At 39.8% G+C, this 20,138-nt stretch overlaps 2 protein-coding genes across 2 annotated transcripts in view; one reads left to right on the top strand and one right to left on the bottom strand.

The window, feature by feature from the left end:
* Positions 1–7,042, bottom strand: part of LOC125021199 (F-BAR and double SH3 domains protein 2-like) — a 33,604-nt gene extending 26,562 nt beyond the window's left edge. The window contains exons 1-3 of the mRNA XM_047607157.1: positions 6,841–7,042; positions 4,742–4,839; positions 2,087–2,132 (exon numbers count right to left, since the gene is read on the bottom strand). Of these exons, the coding sequence (XP_047463113.1) occupies positions 2,087–2,132; positions 4,742–4,839; positions 6,841–6,861 (165 nt within the window). The 5' untranslated portion in view covers positions 6,862–7,042. The remainder of the gene's footprint in view (positions 1–2,086; positions 2,133–4,741; positions 4,840–6,840) is intronic.
* A 1,808-nt stretch (positions 7,043–8,850) lies between these two features.
* Positions 8,851–18,267, top strand: foxred1 (FAD-dependent oxidoreductase domain containing 1). The gene is made up of 11 exons (XM_047607380.1): positions 8,851–9,165; positions 10,128–10,348; positions 10,422–10,532; positions 11,566–11,684; positions 11,774–11,868; positions 13,483–13,584; positions 14,134–14,210; positions 14,659–14,819; positions 16,655–16,784; positions 16,873–16,977; positions 17,072–18,267. The coding sequence occupies exons 1-11, from the start codon at positions 9,006–9,008 to the stop codon at positions 17,324–17,326; spliced, it is 1,536 nt and encodes a 511-aa protein (XP_047463336.1). The 5' UTR covers positions 8,851–9,005; the 3' UTR covers positions 17,327–18,267.
* Positions 18,268–20,138: the final 1,871 nt, after the last annotated feature.

Raw genomic sequence — 20,138 nt, 5'->3', positions numbered from 1 at the left:
CATATGATGAGAATTATGACTGTCATGATAATACCATGTAACCATATATAGTTTTGATGTAATCGTCTGGATTATTTAGTGGAGCTCGTCGCCGTGTCCACATTTACCCAGGTCTTGTATCTCCTCACAAGCTTATGATAAAATTAAGGCTAAGATCCAAAAATCCTACTGGTATCTATCACTCGTACGCTCTGTTCTTCCAATCTTGGCCTCCTTTTCCATTCCCCACTCAAATTACAAAACAGTGGTGATCGTGCCTGTGGTCCCTCCCATGTGGAATCAACTTCCCAAAAAAAAAAATATATATCAGGACTGCTGACTTTCTGGACTTTTAAATACTCGCTCACTTTTAACAAGCCATTAATACACCAACATCCTCGTAGTGTTCATCTGGTTCATTGTGTTGCCTGGTGGATTAAGTTTGTACTTCCTCTGTAAAGAGCTTTGTAACTTCTTCTTTGAAATGATTATGTAAAAATGTGTCCATGAGACTTAAATGAGAATGAAAAAGCAATAAATAAAGGTTCGTAAACAAGTTTGCTCTTCTTCTTGTCTGACGGGACTGAGTAAACATTTAGACAGCAAACCAAACTTTCAACCAGTCATTACACTCTAACAAATGATGTCCTGGCTCACTGCAAAAAAATGTGATGCAACAATATGCATGGATATTTTTAAGTTACTTACACTTAGCTAGTATTGAGTACACGTCCCTACAAGACTTTTATAGTTCTTTAGTACAAGCAACATGATTTGGCTTGTCCTCTACAAGCTTATTTAAGTCAAACTTAAGTAATATTTATACATTAGTCTTATGTAGTGCTTTATCATACACTGAAAGTCGCTTTACACTAGATACATTACCCTGGTGGTGATGGTAAACTACCTCAGTAGTCACAGCTGCCCTGGGGCAGACAGACGGAAACGTGGCTGCCAACGACCAGACACAACAGGAGTAGGGCCGTTATAACCTCATCTCCTTCCTACCTACCTACCTACCTACCTACCTACCGTACCTCCTGAGCTACTGCCGCCCTTTTATCAGAGAAAGCAGCAAATTGCTCCTTCTAGTTATTCTTTTCCTTTTATTCTACTCAAAAATGCCTGTGTTGAGTTAAGGCGGAAATATCCGCTGAAAAATTCATATATTATTGAGTTACTTTAGTTAAACCAACGTGTTAAATTACGTTATCAACATCAGAATGCATACACTTAACAAAGCTCTTGATTTTGAGCTATATTTACTAACCTCATGAATCATTTTTTAGAGTGTACATCTACATAAAACACATTTAAACCGAGGTAATCAAACGACTTCCAGCAAGTTCATTGTTATAGATGTGCCATAACCTGGATGACCGAGCATATTCAGGACTAAAATTTGCGTATTCAATTATTTAAGCATTAGTTTAAGGTTTGTAAACTCAGGTGGAAGCATCTGCTTCAGATAGGACTTCATATTTTGGGTAACTAGTGATTCAGTTAGATCACGACAGCTCTCAGCTGGATTTACGACACCGATTAATGGCTCCGTTTGTTCGGCTCGACCGACAGACTTTTTTTTCACAATAAAGCTCCTCAGCGCCAGATGCACATGAGCAAACGAGACGTGCGCGGTTCCTGGTTGGATGACTACAAACATGCCCACTCTCTTCGCAGAGTCGGTGGACATTCCTCACGGAGCTGCAAAAACCTGAACAGAGCCCACGAGGAGAGAGGGGATTTTCAGAGGCGACTGGCGTCTCCAGGAAGCTGCGGGCAAAAACAACACGGCGAGGAGGAAACGGGGCCTGCGGATCACTAGTGGATGTCGTTCCTCTCTCTCTCTGTTGTTTGTGGTGTTTTTCTCTGTGGCTGTTTACCAATCATGAGCTATCTGACCACATGAGAGCTACGAGCTTTCTTTAAGCGTTCTTAGAGCCGCAGCCTCAACCGCCGCTGTCATATGGTGTCTTTGGAGGGTTGCATTGTAAAAAACGAATAAATGTATTTTTAGCGACTCAAATGACAAGGCAGAGCAGCGATGATGGTAACGAGCATCAGCGGTGGTGTGAAATAGATGAGAAGGAGTTTCAGATTTACTTACCTGGGCGTAGTCCCTCTCCACAGCGGCTCTCTTTAGGCTGAAAGTCCTGAAGAGAAGAAAGAGGGAGAATGAGAGGGATGCCACACAATATAAAGTGTAAAAAAAGACATATAATAATAGTGAATAAAGGCAATTTTTTTTAAAAAAGCAGCATCATGAGGCTGTTATGCTTTATGTGCAAAACAACCTTCTTTCAACATCATCTTAGACACAATGTGTTTTACTCCGTGTTATTAATTTTGTTTAGTTTCTGTCTTTTATTTTGACCTAAGTGTGAATTAGTCCTGTGATACATTTTTAACATCCCAGTTCTTACTAGTTCACTTTCATTTACAACTAAGTTGTGCAACAATGACATTTTAATTGGTTAACTTGTGCTGATTGCCTCTTATTTGTTATTTATCAATCTTCTCCTCCTTTAAGATTTTCCATAAAGTTTATTTATTTCACCAATTCAGTCTAGTGGTTTATTTTATCTGCAACTTTCTTTTATATACATTTTATCTGTCAGGCTCATACAAACGAGACAATAACCCAATAACAACACTGTGGCCCATGTTGATTCTCTGATGAGTCACAACAATTCTGGAAGCACAAGGGAGACCTACACAATATTAGGAAGGTGGTCATAATGTTACGCCTGATCGGTGTAATAAGCACAATTAAAATAAAAGTCCCTTTAAACCACTGCATTCATTTAAAACTCTCATAAAAGCTACAGAAAGTGGTTTTGTGTTGAAGTGACCATCACTCCTTTCCTTCCCTGCGTCATAAACGTGACGGCACCGTTCAACTCGGCCCTAAAATCAAAACACTGCACTTTCTTTAATCACTTTTCTCGCATTAAGTCGCCTTTTAAAATGTTTATTCTTTTGTTTTTAATGTCCCTGCCACTTCTAACGTCTTGTCCTCAGCTTATTCGGGATGTTTCCAGTGGCGGGGTCTAATTCTTTCTCCATTCTGGGATCGAAGCTCAAAGGAAACATTTTTTCAGCCTATGTCTTCAAAAAAGCTTAAAACAAACTCGTTTCATAAATGCATAAACAAATCATCTAATTTGCCGAGAAGCGTGAGGTACGGCGGATTTATTTACAATAACAGGAAGCTAATGACAACTGAAGTTTATGCAAAGTCTAAGAAAAGAAGAGAGGTCAGTGCCCTGGGAAAAACGTGACTGAAGCAAAATCATCATTAAGTCATTAAACATGTCGAGACTTGGCCGCTGTGCTCCACCCCGACTTTAAACAATCTGGCGAACTTCCTGGGAGCTTCTCTCCCTTCCTCTCCTCGGCATTTCCAAGGCTCCCTCTCTTCCACAAAAGCCTCGCTCTCACTTCCTGTCATTCCCCCCCCCCCAAACAGAGCTCTCGCTGACAGCCAGATGCAATTTCCAGTTTGCTGAATCATTTCTTGTTCGTGACCTGGGGAGCGGCCCTTACCCCCTCCTCCCCCCCCGTTCTTTACCGGTGAAGTTTCTGGATCGTCTCTGGAGGAGTAAAGTTACTGAGCCTCCCACGGCGAACAATTCGGGGCAGTCAGAACATCTGGCAGCTCTCCGTGACCTTAACTTCCAGCTGTTTTGGAGGTCCAAAGCTCCGCCACCAACCACAAGACAGGAAGTGGGGAGCCAGTAGGCTGTCAACTCAACGCAACACTGAGGCTCACAACACAGCCCGCAACCTTTGGCTTTTCAACCTCTAAAATGCCTACACATCTGAGCACTGCCACAGTCGAGTGCGTGTCACTGTTTACTTGGCAAGTGAAAGACAAACCCACTCTGATGTTTGGGTTTAGTTGGCAGAAAACATCGGAAACAACAGAATTAGATAAAGGCTTATAACAGTAGACATTACATTTACTAAACTGCGGTTGTATTAAATCCAACGACCAGGCATTTGCACTTTTTGAGTGGGTTGTTATTTATAGAGGAGCACTCTGGCTGCTCCATAAAGTGTTGCATTATATATTGTTTGCAGCTCTAAATGAAAGGAAAGCGGTCCACTAACTTAGTCCGAGGACAAAGACTGGAAACAGGAGGAAATGTTTAGCTCAGCTCTGCCCAAACGTACCCACAAGCACCTCTGACGCTCGCTAATTTACATGTAACATCTGGTTACACAATCTGAACTAAAAACCAAACATAATTTCACTGAGTGAAAGATTACTCGGACTATCTGGATTAGAAACTTCCTCCCTATGTATCAACCAACCAAACAGACACCAGTCAAAGACAGAGACACCTTGAGCTGCCTCATATCCACCAACAGCTGGCTCACTGTCATTGGCACATCTGGACGCACTCCTGTGGATTCACCTATTGTAGTCTCTTTGCGTTTTGAACAAACACAAAATGTGAGATCAGGCTTTTTTTTTCCCCCCCAGGCCATCTCCCTCATAAATTTAATTTGCTCCAAGGCAGCTGGAGTCAAGGCAGACGTGTAAACAGGTGTTCATTTGGTACCGGTGCGACCCAAAGAAAGGTCATTTAGCCTGTATCGCTGGTGGGCGTTTGTGCGTCGTTACTGCAGAAACAGACCAAGAAATCGAGGCACGGTCTATTTCCAGGAGGCATTAGGAGACGTTGGTTGTGTTTTTTTATGGACGTGGCATCATCGGCCGCCCGACTCGCTTGCGGCTTGACCTCTGTTTGCTCACCTCAGGTCCTCCAGCAGGTCACACTCTGTCTGGTGTTTGATCTGTAATCTGCTCATCTGCTCGGCGTGAGTGTGTTTCAGCTCCTGGGTGACCCGGACCTGACGGGGGGAAACGAAAACAACGGCTTCTTAGAAACGTAACTTACGGCTTTGTTCAGCTGAGAAGCATTTCTCATGAGAACAACAACAACAACAACAAAAAAAAAAAAGCTCTAGAGAGAAGCGTTGACTTGGCAGAGCTCATAATTGGCATTAGTGAAAATGAGCTCGGTCGTTATCCATCAGTCGCTGTGGCCAGGTGAGAGCTGGTCTCTGGAGGGCTTAAAATCATCTGTGAAATAAAACCCGGCGGCCATGACTCATAACTAATGACTGGGACTGTTTTTAATATTAATTAAAGGTACAAAATATTCTCCACTTAACGTACGCGAAGTTTATTTTCCTCTTTGTTGTATATAACATACATTATGTAAACAACAATAGTCACTGATTAATTGAGCGTCAGGTTTTATGATTAGTCTGGGAATCCTATTTTTATTTGATCTGATAGTGAACTGTATTTAGATTTGGATTGTAGTGTAGATAAGACGCGCAACCTTTATACAGGAATAGATAGCAAAAAAATGATTTGCGTCTCAAATCCAAATCCAAACTGGTTTCTATGGGATCAGGAGAGCAGAGATTAGTTTTATCAGACTGGTGCATTGAACACTCACTCCAATTTTTTGCTATTTGCATTACAGAAAATAACACAAGTGCAAACAATAAACTATCGGGTTGCTTTTCTTCTGTTTAATTAAACATGCATTTTGTCATAATATAAAGTTAAGTCAGTATGCAACAGGTAACGTTGTCAACAAATAGTTTTCTTTCTTCCTTATTCCTCAGATTAGAGTCCACAACTCATGGCTTAACTAATAGCAGCAGATAAAAAGCGCTCGAAGATCATTTAAATAGACAAAAACACAAAAAAACTAATGTAAAATACCTGATATGTTCATTAACTTGATAGCTGCTGTTTCCATTTATAGATATAACCTTGGTGCTTGTTATAACTCAGCTGCTAATCGTTTATAGTTTTGCTTTACACTTCACATGAGAAGTGACATGAGCAAAAACAGTAACGTATGACAAATAAGGATCTTTCCACAGTCCGCATAGCTTCTGATATTGGACAAAAAAATAAACAAAACTTACAGCATTATGGTTACAAAACGGTTTGGGACAGAGATGGCTGCTCTGCTGCTGCTGAGCCATGTTATTGAAATATGATCCCACATGAACTTTTTTTCCGCACAGAAAAACTTTGTTCAGAGTACATTTTTTATTTCTATTTATCCAATAAAACACCTAAATCTTATGTATATGTTTAGCCTAGTAGGTAATTTTATTCCATAAATGTTATATTTAGCAGTTATTTTTTTTTTCTTGTTACCCCACAGGGAGAGAGAAAAAAAAGCAACCAAACTACTCTTTAAAATCTGTCAACTTAATGTCCCGAGGTTGCAAATATAATTTTTATCATAATCCGTGGTTTAATTTAAAGCTTTTCTGGTGTGGTTAGAGCTACTTTTTAAATCGGCGCAGAAAACAAATCTCAGATCCTGTTTAATTTGGATAAAATCTGAACTTTTCCCTCAGGGCCAGCGGAGCCAAGTGATATTTACTTGAACTTAAGGGACGTAACACAACACCTATGTAACGGTATTTCTTCAAGTAATAGAAGCCGATTGACGGACGTACGCACTTTGTTGACGTACAGGTCTATTTATATTGTCACATTTGAATATTTACAGCAGGAACCGAGGCTCCATTTGGAGAAACAGAGAGGACGGGGCACATGAACGGACTATTCCCCCTAAAAGAAAAAACTGGGGCGCACGGGACTTCTTTTTAAAATGTTTTTTCTTCTATTGGTGCTCTTCAGAGACGGGACAAGAGTAACGGAACAAGTAAAAGAAAAAGTAATGAGACATTTGCAGGATAAAATGAGAAGCGCATCGTTTAAAAGCAGACGACAGGCAACAAAGCGTAAATTTCCAACCATTAAATATGCACCAGTTCGTCGAAGTAACGTTAGCTCAGGAGGCTAAAACTCACCTTTCTCGGTGGGGGTTGCATCCTCGTTTCTTGACATAAAATCTACACCAAAAGAGGAAAAGTTATATCTGGAAAAGTTTGTGCAATGTCGGAGGAATTTATATATATCTCAGCCCGGGTCAAGCGGCCATAGCAAGTCCAGTGAGTAAGTAGTTGAGTCCCGTTGAAAACACTGTGGCCCCGGGGAACAGAAAACATAAAGTACGTCAAGAGTGACGCAATAAGACGCACACGCACTTCCGGCCTCGCCTCCAAAGTAAAACACATGCGCGTAATAAAATCCCACTTCCGGAATCGTTTTCAAAAATGTAAGATTATTTGTCCCACAAATAATAATGCCCCCAAAATTCAAACTTTTAGGAGTAATGTACTGTATGGCTCTAGGAAAGATTCTGGGGTACTCCTCACAATCAAATAAAAAAGATACAAGAACTGATATTTATACAAAAAGTACAATGCAGCAATCACTATCATATTATTAAAAAGATGCTAACAGTGAAGTTAATAATGATAAATTCTATTATTCTATTCTATACATACATTTGCATTATTTAATACAATAAGTTATTTTTTTTTTATTGTATGTGATAACATTAATCATATATTAACGGAGAAAACAATTAGCGTTAGGTTTTATTTTTAGTCTGGGTGCTCAAACAGTGTGCTAATTTACATTTGGTGACTAGCGTTTAGTGAGAAAAAAGCAACCTAGCAGGCTCATCTCTAGGTGTCATTTGTCACTATTTGCCCCTTTTTTTATGAAATGAAGTTAATTGGTTGTTGAAACTCTGGACTCCAGCTCTGACCCTACCACAGAGCCCATCTTATGTATCAGTTTGACCAGGCATGAGGTTCCATGAGCTAGTAATAAAAATTAAACATAGTTTTGTCTATGAGAAGGTACTGACAAAGGTCTATTACAAGTTCAAAATCATTGCTTCAGGTCTTATTCTTTGTCTGTTTTGTTCCTGTTTAAAAATATGTGTGAGAGCATTAGTAAGTTTTATTGTATTACCCACTTATCATACCTGACAAATTTCACTGACCAACTGTAACGAAGGTTTAAAAAAAAATGTAAGAGGGTAGACAGTGGATAGTCTACACAGCACAGGCGTTGGACACACATTCTCCTGATTCTCTTGCTCTTCTTTGCACTAAAACAAATGGAAAAACAAGTTTTGGAGCTGTCCTACTTATAGGCTGCCCTCCTCTCTGATTGGTTCCCTTCAGTCACGTGACAGCCACTGCCTCTGATTTTAACCTCTTCCTTTCTGTTGCTGTGCAACTACAGTTTCCTGTGCAGTTTTCAAAATAAAATGAGACGTCAATTTACAATTAAAATATTTGTTTCAAATGCAACAATTATGAGTTACGCGCACGTACAGAATGTACCGCATATAGGATTGTAAAAATTAAGATTTGTGAGTTCATTGTCGCAGCGCACTTGACTTTGAATAAAATTACAAAATCCTGAACTTTTTTCCATCGTGAGTTATATATTTATTAAATTACTCGTGGATATTGTACTTTTACTGTGTTGTTGTCCTGACTAACAAAATCCCCAAAATATTAAACTAAATTAAAAAATAGCAGCCTCTCTCTCCTAAAACTAGGAAATAAGACAAAAGCGAATAAAATTAATTTCTGGCAGAGTGCCCAAATGTTTCTCTTCTCTTTTACCACTTTTTTCTGTTTAAGTTTTGGACAAAACAAAATTTAAAAATACAGATTCAAAAACTTTTTGACGTCACTATTTGTGGCTCTTGAGTCGAGAAAATCATATTGTTAACAAACAGGCGCTCACTGTGCAGCATAAATATAAATATAGTTATTAAACATATATTCATATACAGGGAGAAAATACAGCCTAACATTAAATAAAAGCTAAAAAATCCAGAATCATACTCCATGTTCGTGCCTGTCAATACACGCGGGGTTGAATATTTGTGGTTTTATTTCAAAGGGAAACATCATTTAACCGGATGTGCCGCCTGTTTGTTTGACGGCAGCTGCAATGACCTCAGATTACAGACACTCCTGCACGTATCTGAAGAGGAAATATGAAAGTATATGCTTTTGTTTTTGATTTACAGGATGCTAACTTGTCCACATACATAAATTAAGCTAAGCTAAGCTAAGCTAACTAGCTCCGTCAGCTCTCAGCCATGTCTGCGTGGCGGCGGGTGCACGCGAAGCTGCGGGCGCTTCGTGGAGTCGTCCCCTCCGCACGGGACACACACCGACACACGTGGACAGTGGACGGGTCTCTGACGTTGTGTCGGAGCTTCAGCACAGGCAGACCAGCCCAGAATGACTTCTTCAAAGGTGGGGACAGTTCAGGAAGTCACACGGTGTCACATCTTCCTAAAAATAATTCTCATTGTTTTGACAAAATGATAAATTTTAATAATAAATATCATATCTGGTTCTCTTCTTTTTGTGTGTGTTTTCTGAAAAACCTGAGAAAATGACGTAGGCCATTAGGGTCTGATTCGTTGATATGTTGTTCATAAGAAAGGTCGTATCTATAGTTTTATTATTAGTAGCAATAGTATTTTATGCTATTATTATGTTATATTCTATCTATCTATTATACCTGGACCCAGCTTCTTGCTCTGCATTACCCTCCCTGTCCACTGTTTGTTGTTTTTGTTTGTTGTTTTCATATGTTTTTATTCTCTGTTAGACGACCTTGATTGACCTGAAAGATAAAAATCTATCTATCTATCTATCTATCTATCTATCTATCTATCTATCTATCTATCTATCTATCTGTCTGTCTGTCTGTCTGTCTGTCTGTCTGTCTGTCTGTCTGTCTGTCTGTCTGTCTAGAGTCTTATATGTTTTTACTCCTGACAGTGTCACTTAAAGATATCTACAAAAAACTTTTACCTTTGTTTCCTTCTATTCTATTTGTGAGTCACTGAATTTAAATGCATATTTAAAGACAAATTTAAGACAAATGCCATAATTTGTGTTATACCTCCTATATAGGTCCGAACATTATATTAGTGTTAAAAAATGTTGTTTTTATTTTTTTGATGTGGACTTCAAAACCCTAAATTTAAAAACTGCATTTTGTGTTTACCTGTGTTATCTCTGACTAATATTTAAATTTGTTTGACGACCTGAAACATTTAAGTGTGACAAACGTACAGAAAAAAAGCAGGAAGGGAGGGCCAACACTTTTTTCCACACCGCTGTATGCGAGTAACCTTACGTGGAGGTTAAAGTTTCTTTCTCCAAGTTTTAAGTTGCACTAACGTGTGATTTTTTACGTCGCTCAGACCTGGAGGCCCAGCTGGCGGCCGCGAGGAAGAAGATGGTGGACGCTCTGCCGGGGAGCAGCTGGACTCCTTTGCAGGTCAACCCCAACCTTCCTCCTGAGAGGGTGGACATCGTGATCGTCGGAGGCGGGGTGGTGGGCTGGTCCATCGCCTACTGGCTGAAACAGAGGGACGGGATGCGAGAGGGGCACCGAGTCCTTGTCGTGGAGAAGGACCCGACGGTAATTGACACAATTAAAGCGAAGCAGAATGTCTCCTCCTGACTACGTGGTTATTAATTACGTTCATCTCCAGTACTCCCAGGCCTCCACGGTGCTTTCTGCCGGGGGGATCCGACAGCAGTTCTCCCTCCTTGAGAACATCCAGCTCTCCCTGGCCTCGGCAGAGTTCCTGAGGAACATCAACGTAAGGTCACACGGGCTGGTGCTTCTGTGTCTCACATCACTGCACACTGGCAATGAGTGACGATCCTTTAGATCATTAAAGGATGCTGCGTTCATGTGCGACCAGAAACACCCTGTATATCAGATTAGGTTTCAATATTATAGATCACTAATAAAAATAAAAAATTCTTATGCCCATATTCTATATAATTAGGAAAAACTAAACTAAACTCACACTAAAACTCACTATTTGTCGCTCCTGTACTGAGAATAAGGTAGCATCAGTTAATCTACACTCACTGAGTTTGTGCAGTTATTGTAGTTAAAACACAAGAATGAACTTTGGTCCTCCAAGTGTTAAATTATGTCGTGGCAGCAACGAGACGAGGGACATAAAGGGAGGGAGGCAAATGCGAAATGACAGCTTTCTACATATAGAAGCGTAGAGCAGATTAATTCTTCTTTATTTTTTATCATTTATTTTTTATTCCACTTTGGTTTAAAAATTGACTTATTTTACAGTGCACAAGTGGTGCATTTTTCTCCCTTTTTTGTGTTTTTTGTCTCCCCCCCTCCACCCATTGTTGCCCCCACAGAAAATAAAGAAAGAGAGAAAGAAAAACTGAAAATTAAATTAAAAATAATACAAAAGCAAAACACAAAAATAAAAAAATAATAATATGAAAAGAGAAAATATATATATATATATATATATACACAAACACGCATACATACATATGAATGAATGAATGAATGAAACAACATTTTAACCATTTTTATCTGACACGTTGGAAAAGGAGTAGGAAGAAGCTTTGTGGCCCTGCTGAAGCTAACAGCTGGTTAGCTTAGCATAAGAAGTGAAGAACAGAAACCTTGTTTGCCTTGAATTACTGAATGTTTGAGTTATTTCTTGGCTCTTCTTCTCTTCTTATCTAACCAGGCCAACAGCAGTCGACCTTTTAATCGAAAGGTTCACTGTTGGTTTCGTGTTTGTCAAAGTGCCGCGTCGTTTCGTTGTGTGTCATTTAATGAATTAAACCTCGGTGCCCTGTCAGGTCCAACTCGGCGTCTTGAACGAGGACCCGATCGACCTGCAGTTCAACCACTCAGGATACCTCTTCCTGGCTAACGAGGCGGTGGCTCACATCATGGAGGAGAACTACAACATCCAGAGGTGTCTGTGTCCATTCAGATAAACCTCACTCCTCCTCTTGAACACAGAAATCCATTGACCCACTCAGGTGTGTAACTCTGTGATTCCAGGCACGCTGGAGCGAAAGTTTCTCTTCTCTCTCCGAAGCGACTGAAGGAGAAGTTTCCTTGGATAAACACAGATGGCGTGGCGCTCGCTTCGTACGGTGAGCGCAAATAAACCATAAACCTGATGTTTGCTACAAGCCAACAACATATCCATCAGTTATTAGGATCCTTTGGAACATCTAATCTCTCTAAATTTTCTGCAAACTGTAAGCTGCTTCCATGTCGAGTTAAATATCTAATTAACATTACGTTACGTTACGTCAACGTTAAGTTGTCTCCTCTTATTGTTTGTAGTGCAGATGCGCATGCAAACTGCAGCTGTGGTCGGCGGAAACACTTTAATAAAGGAAGAAAATAAGAAAAAATTAAAAGCGTAGATCTGACGCCCACCCAGTCACATCTAGACAAAACTACAAGATGTAGTTTAAGGTAGCCAATTTACCTTAAACTACATCTGAAAGTTAGTTTCTTTAATAATAGGTCCATAGCTGTGTCCCAGCGCCCCTGAAAATAAGAATGTTTATTTAAAAGTTTGTCTATAATAAGATGACAAATAAAAAAAAATCCACACTAGTAGTAGAAAGTATGTGGTTTAAGCAATTTTGGAGAGACGAAGGGTGGAATGATGTTGTCTCTTTAGCCTTATTCTAAAGGGACTAGTTTTTATCTTGAGACCTCCAGTAATTTCTAATAATCACGGAGTTCGTCTGTGATCTTAGTTTTATTGGAATCGTCCATAACTGTGATTTGTAAAGTAAAAATGACGACGCACATTACCTACCATAATTCTTGTAACACAGAGCTCCTCTGATAAAACTAATCCAGTGCGAAAACATCTCTATTTTTTATTTTTTTATTTACTTTTTCGACTTTTGTTTGATTTGCGGCTTTTTTCTGCCTCTAGTCACTTAAAAATTATGAAGGATGTGTTTGAGTTCAAAGTTTGGACAGATGTTAGGGAGCAGAGTGGAGATGTCGCTGAACTATTTGCCCGTTTAGACGGATGAAATCATTAAATCAACTATTAATGTGTTCATCTGCGAAAGTGTTTAAGTATTTAAGTACTGAGAGGTCGTTGGTAATTTATTCCCCGGGATAAATAGTATCAAAAATAATATTTCATTATCCACTATAATTTGCAATGTAATTAAAACTGTCTCTCACATGCAGTGGAGTGAGATGGGAAGTAGCAGAGCCGTAACAACGGAACGTGAATTTGAGTAAAACGCAGAGTTTGTTTATCCCGTGTGAATGTGCCACATGAAACACAGACGTAAGGAGGTAATATCTGAATCACAGGACGTCCTCAGGTCAAACTAATCCCGTGCCAATAGGGCTTTAGGCAGGATGCCTGTTTTTATTGACCTACATATCTTTAGGTTTGTTTTGCACTTATTGTTCCTACCTCATCTCCTCATTTAAATGTGGTAGGTGTGGTTGTGGTTTCTTTTCTTTCTTTCTTTCTTTCTGTTTTAAACCAAATCATAGCTTTGTGACACAGTAGTTTGACATTAAAACAGCCCCAACGCTCTGAGCCTGGAATCGTCCCTGAATTGGTCGATCATTTAGTGAAAAAAAGGCTCATTTTCAAAAGCAAAGTTCACACATTTCGTGAACAGTCAGACAGAAGTTTACAGTTCTGGAAAAGTAAATATTCACAATATTCAACAAGTCTCAGCTTCATGGTTGTGTGGGTGTTCTGTCATTACCAGGGCTGGAGAATGAGGGCTGGTTTGACCCCTGGACTCTGCTGAACGCCTTCAAGAGGAAAGCTCTGTCTCTGGGAGTCATTCAGTGCTGTGGAGAAGTCACAGGTGTGTTACGGCCTCCTGACAAACACACACACACACAAAAACAAACAAACATACAAGAAACTACAACAAACTGAAACTGAATGAAAATATTTAGTTAGCATATAAGTACTTAATGTCTATTGTGGCCAATTATTATCTAATATATATATATAAAAAAAGAGGATTGAGATAAAGGGACAAAAATAAACTTAAGGAATAAAAGCAATCTTGGTTAAAATTAAAAGACAGAAGATTTACAGAAAATGCTTGCAGTTAAAAACAATACTTGTCTGAATTCAATTTGAATTGTAAGAAATGTGATAAAAGTGAAGGATTGTTACTTCTGCTTACTTTCCTTATGAGCGGTTAATCCACTAATTACATTGAGATTGTTTAAATAATAGAAACGTGTGTCGGTACAACACAATATAATTCAAGTTAAAACACAGTTCAATCTGCAGGTTTCTCTCTGTTAATTTATACAAATGGATTTAGAGCACGACTCTTCATTATCATTATAGTGTACATTAATATAAAATTGGTATTAATGCGTTTTTCTATCTTCTACAGATTTTACTTGTTCAAAAAAGTATATGATGACGGCTGATGGAGACCTGGAGCCTGTGAAGAGAATAAAATCTGTCAAAGTAAGTAACAGTAGTGAGTGCAAACAGGCTCAACAGTGGATTGATGTTGGTTCGCAGACCAATCAGCCACAACAATATGACCACTGACAGGAGAATTTTAATTATAAGGCGTCAATAACAATACAGATTGTCTCAAAAATCGTCCTGAAACCTCCAGAGCAAGAGGGATGGTTAAGTCCAGCCCTAACTATAAGCTTTGTGAAAAATCTTGGAGAGGAGATTCTACTTTATGAAACTCTAGAAGCCACAAGTCGTCCTGCACTTAGAAGTAAATAACGTTGACCATTTTGCGATAATTCAGTGTTCTGCTGGGAACCTTTTGGTCCGTTCATGTGGACATACACCAACGGCGTAAAGATGCAGTTATATAAAATGTATATTAAAAAAAAAAAAAAAAAAAGTGTTATTCCGCTGTGAGCTGCATGATGGGAACGCTTGTGTCGAGCAGGTGCAGATGCCGAACAGCCTGGAGTACCAGCCGGTGGAATGCGCCGTTGTGGTGAACGCAGCAGGAGCCTTTTCTGGTAAACTGACCGAGATGCTGGGAATTGGCTCCGGCCCCAAAGACTCCATCGCCGGGGTGCCGCTGCCCGTCGAGCCCCGGAAAAGGTAGGAGGCCCGCCGACTCGAGTGGCGCGTTTTCAGGCCCCGAGCCGCCGTGGGAGTTTTCTCCGGACGGCCTCAAACGGTGCAGTTCACTGGCGCCCTGACAGCTTTTATTCAGTGTGAAGTGACGACTGTCAGCTCTCACCGTCTGGAGAGACATTTCCCTGCTGCTTCACATCTTTTACTGGATAATGTAGAAGACGGCGTGATTGTGTTCGGCTCAGAATGGGAAGCTTGTGAATGTACGCTGCTGTAAGAACATTTAATTGGTTGTTTTTCTTTAAGCTTTTAGCATAAAAAAAACTGTTATTGATGGTGTTTTCCTTCCACAAGCTTTTGGCTTTTTTTTTTTAAAAAAAAACACAACAAACAACAAACATTTCCATTAAGGTAGAATTTATTGTCATTCAGAAAGTTTCTTTTTCCACTTCCTCGCGCCTGTAAATCCCTAATTACAAAACTGTAAATATTTCCAAATATCCTGCACATGTGTGAAGCTTCTACCTCCGGTTAAAAACCTAATAAAGCTGCTAATGTGGCTCCGTTTAATGTAATTAACTCTCCATATATGCTCCCAGAGTGTGTTTAACCTTAAATTAATCTCTGAAAATGTTTTTTATTACCATCTACGATGTGAATTAACACTTATACAATTATACCACTTTATTTAACAGCACTAATTATAATTCAGAGTCATCGAACTGACTTTATTAAAGAATTAAAGACAACGAGACTTTTACATACTATTATTAAATCATTAAATTCAATTTAAAGGTTTCTGTTTTGACCTCTTGTTCACGTCAAAGTGGCGTTAGTCTGATCCACCAGGTGGCAGTAACGCATCAAAATGTGCTCGACACCAATACACAAGTAACACAAATTCCAAAATCCCACTTCAAGTTTATGTCTGTTGACATATAGACATAAACACAACAAACACAGAGGAGATGTACAACGTATGCAGTTACACTTGGTCCATGTTACTTTACATGTCCTTTTTTTATTATTATTTTGCTACTTAGCAGATCTCTGCAATTACCCGTTAAGTGTTATTATACATGTACAACATATGTCCCATAGTCCGTTCCTCATTAACTTGACCTGCATCGACCTTAGTAAAGAAAAAAAAGAAGAGGAGGTGACTAGAGTATCTGGTTTAGTTTTTAATGCCTTAATGCCAGTTTGAGGAGACATGCAGATAAGAAAAGACTTAAAGGTCAAAATCATGAAGCAGAATTAAAAGGAACTGGATGTGGTTCAGCTCTGTTCCAACCTCGTTGTTATAAACACTACATTTTATTATATACTGAATACAAATCAAATAAATAACAAACTCTAAACGTGTATATCTGCTTCACTTCGTCATGTACATTAGAAACATAAATGAGAAATGCAACAGAAAATATAAAAATAAAGTGAGAACAGTGAACTGAAAACCAGTTAGAAAATATTTTATTTATTATGTTTGGTTACTGCATCTGTTCTGTCTTTATAAATTTGATATCTTCAACTGTCCAGCAGCTAAATAAATATACAGCATAGTTGTAATTAACGTTATTTCATGTATATAACACTTTAAAAGCAAAGAGCATTTGCATCTTGAACCAAAGACAGACAGAAACTCTAAAACAGATATTAAACATGTCCCTGTATTTCCTGTTCTGATGAAATAATCCTGCTTCAGCTTCTCTTTAAATCCACCCAGTCGTTCCTCAGAGACGCCACAAACCATCACAGAAACCTCGGATTAGTTTAAACTCACAGACGACCATAAATCAAGAGATTGAGACGATTCTTCTCAATTATTATTATTATTATTTTTTATTTTTTTTCTCCAGGTATGTTTATGTCGCCCACTGTCCTGAAGGTCCAGGTCTGGACACTCCCTTCTTGATCGACTACTCTGGCGTTTACTTCAGGAGAGAGGGGTTAGGAGGGAACTACATCGCTGGGGCGTCACCAGAGGAGGTTTGTTTCAAAGCTGTTTCTCAGAATTTTTTAACAGATTACACCAAACATATATATATATATATATTTAATTTATGTGAAATCTCAGGAGGAGGAGCCAGACGTCAGTAATCTAGAGGTGGACCACCAGTTCTTTGAGGAGAAGGTCTGGCCTGCGTTGGCCAATCGAGTTCCAGCTTTTGAGAAGCTGAAGGTGGGTTCTCTGTCCAAACATGATTCATAGATTCATTTATTTAGTCCTGTGAGGAGGATGCTGACGATACTAACCACAACGCTCCTCCTGTCAGGTGACGAGCGCCTGGGCCGGTTTCTACGACTACAACACCTTCGACCAGAACTGCATCATCGGCACGCACCCCCTCATCAGCAACATGTACTTCGCCACCGGCTTCAGCGGCCACGGCCTCCAGCACTCGCCCGCCGTGGGCTGCGCCGTGGCAGAGCTGATCCTGGACGGCGGCTTTCAGACTTTTGACTTGAGCGCATTCGGTTTCAAGCGGATCCTGGACCAGGAGCCGATACTGGAGAGGAACATCGTGTAGCTCAACAACAACTCACGGCTTGTTTACCGGTCTGGGAACATGGTATCGACTTTTAAACCGAGAACACAATGAAATGAATTCAAATAATGTACATACTGGCCATAAAACCTCATAATGAAACAGTCAAACAAAAAAATGACTTTGTTTTTTTATACGATACAAACAAACCAATGAGTTTGAATAGGAAATAAGCGCAAACAAATTCTCTAACAGTCTGTTAAACATCCGACGTGTCAGTTGGACGAGTGGTTAAGGTGTGAAGAGGTCCTGTCGCGCTCTTTATGTGTTTGTTTCCTGCCCTATTGAACATGTGTGAGAATGTCATGAAGGTACCAATTTCAAAAATAAACAAAAAACACATTGATGACAACCTCAAAAACCAACCCTGTACTTAAACACTAAAGCCTCGTACTTAGTCTCCAACGTGGGATTATCACCAAACAGTGGTTAGGACGTAGCTTTTAATATTCGTTTTCAAGTTAAGACCATGTCGACAGGTGCCGTAGTGACCATAGCAACCATAATAACGTTAGTGTTAATTAATTTTAATGATCAGAAGCTGTAACAAAACATTATTTTTTTTTCTTTTAACACTAAATGTTTTAGCCACATAATGCCAGGACACATGGATAGAAATCAGCAGGAAGGAAAGAGTGAGAGAGTAAATGAGTTTAGCTTCTTGATTTGGAGAAAAGTTTACTGGGAGGAGGGAGGTGAGACGGCCGCTGCCTCCCCTCTGATACAGCAGGACTTGTAATTATACCAAAAAACCTATGACTTCTGTTCGATTTTATGTATATACCCCATATATACTCCAATACATCTGACTTTTTACTGTACAAACTGGTACTTTTCACACTTCATCTAGTGCGTATATATATATATTAGTAGCCTAATCTTAACTGTTACAATATCAATAAAAATACCAATGCACTTCCTAATAATTGTGTTTTTTCTTGTTTTCCGATATGATGCTGTGAGTCTAACGATATGTAGCGTGTAAGTCAAACTGATCAGTGTTGTCTTATTCATATCAATAATCAAGACAATCATTTTTCTACATAAATGTTGAGTTTTGTCTTGCATGAGGTGGTTTTTCAAAATAAAATAAAACATTTTAATGCACATTTCACACACGTCCAGCTGTTGTATGAGTGTGTTTTATAGAAATTTATTCAGGAGCTGTTTCTGTGGCGGTTTCATATCGAGCAGCTGCGTCGTCCCATTTGATGTGGTTAACACGAAGTCTGAGCAGCGTGTTCATTAGAAAGTCAAAGATGGACGACTGCTCTATGTCTGTGCATGTCTTTCCTCTAGTTACCGACCCCTGTAATGTGAAAGTGAATATTTATAGGACTTTTAACTGCATTATTTAATGTACATACCAGGACTAGATCGTTTAATTAAAAAAAAAAATATTTCAAACTGAAATATGATAATGTGAAGCTGCAATTTATATATATATATATAAAGATTGTGTTAGTTGATTTAGCTCTGAGGAAAGAATTAGGTTTTAGAAGATGGTTGTAATTGATGCTCTTCCACGGTATTAATGCACAGGATGAACGGCACACTATATTTAGTGTACAAACATGAGTGTAGTTGCACAACACACTCATGTTTGTACACTAAATATAGTGTGCAGGAGCTTAGCGACTGAAAACCCAGATAGACAGTGAGGTACGACTTACAGCCGGCTACACGGACCAAACTTGCGCTCCCTCCAGGAGCCCCAGCGAGGGTAAAGAGGTGGTCTATGGTTCCGTGTCTGGGACAAAAGCCGCATTGTTCCTCCTCGATGGAGGTTCAAAGGTTATAAAGTCATTTCTTCCACCGCCACACAATAACAGCTAATGTCAGCAACTCCCTGTCCCCACCGAAAACAATGGTGTGGGCGAGCTGCTGCCTGCCACTCCTGAGGCGCCAGGCGGTTGACCACAATCTTTCCAGAGCCGACCGATGGTCCGATAGTCACCAAGTTCCTCTCGTGCCCGTTTTTCATGCCTCCATAACTGCTCTGGTCATGGTACGCTTAGCCATCCAGCTAGCTGTTTCCAGAGACCCACAGACCAGCCATGCCCTGTGAGCCTCCTCCTTCAGTGTGACCAACCATGTCCTCCATCATCCACCGAGACACGGTTGCGTTCCCAGCAGACCCTCACTATTTGTTTGGGCCTCTTGGGTGTCCTCGTGCCATTTGACAGGTGGTGATCCTCTCTCTTCACCTGAGTGTCCAGAACATACGGTCGCAGGTCAGATGATACGACTGCAAAGTCAAACATCTACTGTCCCGGATACAGAACCATAGACCACCTCTTTAACCTCACTACAGTGCTGGAGGAGTTTGCTCAACCGGTCCACATGTGTTTCGTGGATGTGGAGAAGACTTAAGACCGTGTCCACAGAGGTATCCTGTGGGAGTGGTCCAGGAGTATGGGGTGGATGGCCCCTTGCTAAGGGCCATTCAGTCCTTGTATTAAAGGAGCACAAGTCGTATCTGTTCCTGGTGAGAACCCTTTGGTTCTGTTTTATGAACCACTATATGAACCAATGTGAAGGGACTTTGAGTGTTTCTGATAAAGCGCTATATTAAACTGATGCATTACGATAATGCAGCAGTTTTCTCATAATATGAGCCTAAACCTAAACTCCGTCCAAACCTGTTAATTGAATCTGTATGAAAAAATCAGGGTTTTTTTGGGTTGTGACACAAAATGCTGGATGTGTGAGGAGATTTTTTTTCTGTTTTAGCTGATATTTTGACCCAACGATTTCCAATACAAAGATTAGTCCCAATAATAAACCTGAGGGG

The sequence above is a fragment of the Mugil cephalus genome, chromosome 15, assembly GCF_022458985.1.
Source record: "Mugil cephalus isolate CIBA_MC_2020 chromosome 15, CIBA_Mcephalus_1.1, whole genome shotgun sequence".
Lineage (NCBI taxonomy): Eukaryota > Metazoa > Chordata > Actinopteri > Mugiliformes > Mugilidae > Mugil > Mugil cephalus.
This window is presented reverse-complemented; position numbering and strand designations above follow the sequence as displayed.

Bases quoted from the DNA above. Each gene is read 5' to 3' on its own strand.
- foxred1 (XM_047607380.1), top strand. From the start codon at position 9,006: ATGTCTGCGTGGCGGCGGGTGCACGCGAAGCTGCGGGCGCTTCGTGGA. The intron at 10,533-11,565 runs GTAAGGTCACAC...GTGCCCTGTCAG, and splicing joins AGTTCCTGAGGAACATCAAC to GTCCAACTCGGCGTCTTGAA. The intron at 16,978-17,071 runs GTGGGTTCTCTG...TCCTCCTGTCAG, and splicing joins CAGCTTTTGAGAAGCTGAAG to GTGACGAGCGCCTGGGCCGG.